We start from the raw sequence: 2,297 nt of genomic DNA, 5'->3' as shown, positions 1-2,297 counted from the left end.
GTAGGGAAATAATGCTACTTAATTATTATATATTAGAATATCTGCCATTGGGGAAGATACAAGCTATGTTAGTTCCTTTTCATGCTAATTCTGATATTGGGAATTTCATTCTGCTGCAGAACCTTCCTGTCAGGAGAAGGACAAGCCCCCCAGCACTCCTGTGACACCAATGCCAGCTTACTCCATGATGGAGACCCCCCAGCTGAAGAAGGAGTTGAGCAGGTTAGCATTATCTCCGTGAGTACATCTCTTTGTGAGTAGAAACTTGCTGGCAGGTAGTGTGAAAGGTCCTGGGCTGAAAGTGAAACTGTGCTGAAGCTCCGGTCGGTGTTTTTGGGGGTCATGTCATGCTTTTCCAGCTGATCGCTGGACTTCCTGGCCTGAGCCTCTTCCTGAGCTGTGAGAGTGGAAGATGCTGCATTTTTCTCCCACCTTTCTCTCCCAGATTTGGAGTTCGTGCTCTCCCAAAACGGCAGATGGTGTTGAAGCTGAAGGAGATATTCCAATATACTCACCGGGACTCTGACTCCGAGGATGAAATCCCGTGTTCCCAGCCTCCCCTGCAGAAGTCACCAGCCAAATGCTCTAGGCAGTCAAAGGCAGGTGGAAAGCGCGCTGGTGACTCAAAAGCTGTGGGGAAGAGGAAGCGGGTCACTACGGCTTCTTCAGTGCTCCCTGTGGGGAGGGCTGATGGTGACCTTGTTGGATTCAGCGAAACAGACTGTGCAGCACCCAAGGAAGCAACTAAAACAACACATCACCCAGAAGGAGCCAAAGAGCGGAAAAAGTCATCTCCAGAGAAATGGTCTCTGGCAGCTGATGGTGAGGAACAAATGCCCTCAGCATCTCAGGAGTCTGCAGTTTCTTCAGTGGATGGAAGCGACATCTCTTTTGGTTCGCAGAGGTAAGGCAGCAAAACACTTAACATTCATTCAGTGATTCTGTTAAGGGAACAGTCAATGGTGTGCAGGATAGAGACAAGCTAGGAATGTGGCCAGCAGAGGTGAGTGGCCATGTGGCCTGCAGTGGCCCTGCCACCTCCTTGGGTGTGTCATTTGAAGGACAGCACACTCCTACAAAAGAAGTAGGCTTTGTTTTTTCAGTCTAATTCCCAATGAGCTGCTCTAAGAACACACAAGTGCTTGTGGCTGCATGTGAGCAAGGCCCAAGTGTGGCGTGCCTGGTCTCTGCAAGTTAGAGCAACAAGGAGCACTCGGCGTAGGCTGGGAACCTGCAGCTAGAGTGAGGAGAGGACAGCAAGCACTGCTCGGCAGAGGCTGCCGTGGTGTGGCAGTGGTATGTGCAACGGGTCGGGAGCAAGCAATGCCAGACAGCTTTGGGGCTGGACCAGCGCTGTTGTGGCTGGGATCGGGAGGTTTGCAGAACATGTACCGTGTTCCGCTTTGCTCGTTTTGTGGATGCTGGTATTGAAGAGTCTGTGATTCTATGGAGGGTAGCCAGAGGGGTTGGCCACCAGGGACTGGGGGAGCTTTGGTCCTGTCCTTGATGGCCTGTTCTTTCCTTATCTCTGGTCTAATTGATCCTGCTTCTAGTTCTTTCATGAATGGATTTGAAGCCTGTGCTTTTGCATCCGAGGAGGAGGAAGAGGAGCTTCCAGCATCTCAGGCAGCATCTCGGGAAGAAGAGAAGCTGGAGGCAGTAAGGTGCTATATCCGTTCTAACACAGCCCTGTACCACAAGGTTCTCTTTTATGAGCCGATCGAGCTGGCGGATCTGCACGCAGAGCTGAAACAGAACGGCATTAAAATTTCCAAGGCAAAGCTGCTAGACTTTTTAGATGCTCACTGTATCACATTTACCACGGCCAGAGCTCGGAAAGAGAAGGAGCAGAAGAGAAAGGGGAACAAAAAACAGAGGAGACGGTACTGAATGGAGCACACTCCTCCATCCTGAAAATTCTGTCCGTGGAGGCCTTCCTCGTAAGCTGGAAACCCTGTTCCAGGCTGGTGCTGGCGGTGGTGCTGTGATCGGCGGGTGCGCTGCTCCTCCTTGTGGCCTGCCTCCCAGCTGACATGCTGGAGAACGGGTCTGAACTGAGCTCCCGTCCCCAGCCCTCTGCTCTGAATTGCACAGGCTCCTCCTCTCACTGTCCTGCCTGCTGCACACGGGTCATCTGGAGCCTCTTTTTTTCCCTCCAATTTTTTCTCCTGTGCCTTTTCTTTCTTTTTTTCTGTTAGGCTTTAGGTCTCCAACATTTCTTCGTGTTGGTGCTTCTAGAGGGAAGTGCTTTCCCCAGTGACACTTTGCAGGACCTTTTCCCTGGCCTTGGGGAAGTG

The 2,297-nt window shown here is 51.5% G+C and overlaps 1 protein-coding gene across 1 annotated transcript in view; it reads left to right on the top strand.

Moving 5' to 3' along the window:
- Window positions 1-1,914, top strand: part of SLX4 (SLX4 structure-specific endonuclease subunit) — a 20,157-nt gene extending 18,243 nt beyond the window's left edge. The window contains 3 exon segments of the mRNA XM_009875134.1: window positions 120-222; window positions 446-904; window positions 1,554-1,914. Of these exon segments, the coding sequence (XP_009873436.1) occupies window positions 120-222; window positions 446-904; window positions 1,554-1,914 (923 nt within the window).
- Window positions 1,915-2,297: the final 383 nt, after the last annotated feature.

The sequence above is a fragment of the Apaloderma vittatum genome, unplaced genomic scaffold (assembly GCF_000703405.1).
Source record: "Apaloderma vittatum isolate BGI_N311 unplaced genomic scaffold, ASM70340v1 scaffold13118, whole genome shotgun sequence".
In the NCBI taxonomy this organism is placed as follows: domain Eukaryota; kingdom Metazoa; phylum Chordata; class Aves; order Trogoniformes; family Trogonidae; genus Apaloderma; species Apaloderma vittatum.
This window is presented reverse-complemented; position numbering and strand designations above follow the sequence as displayed.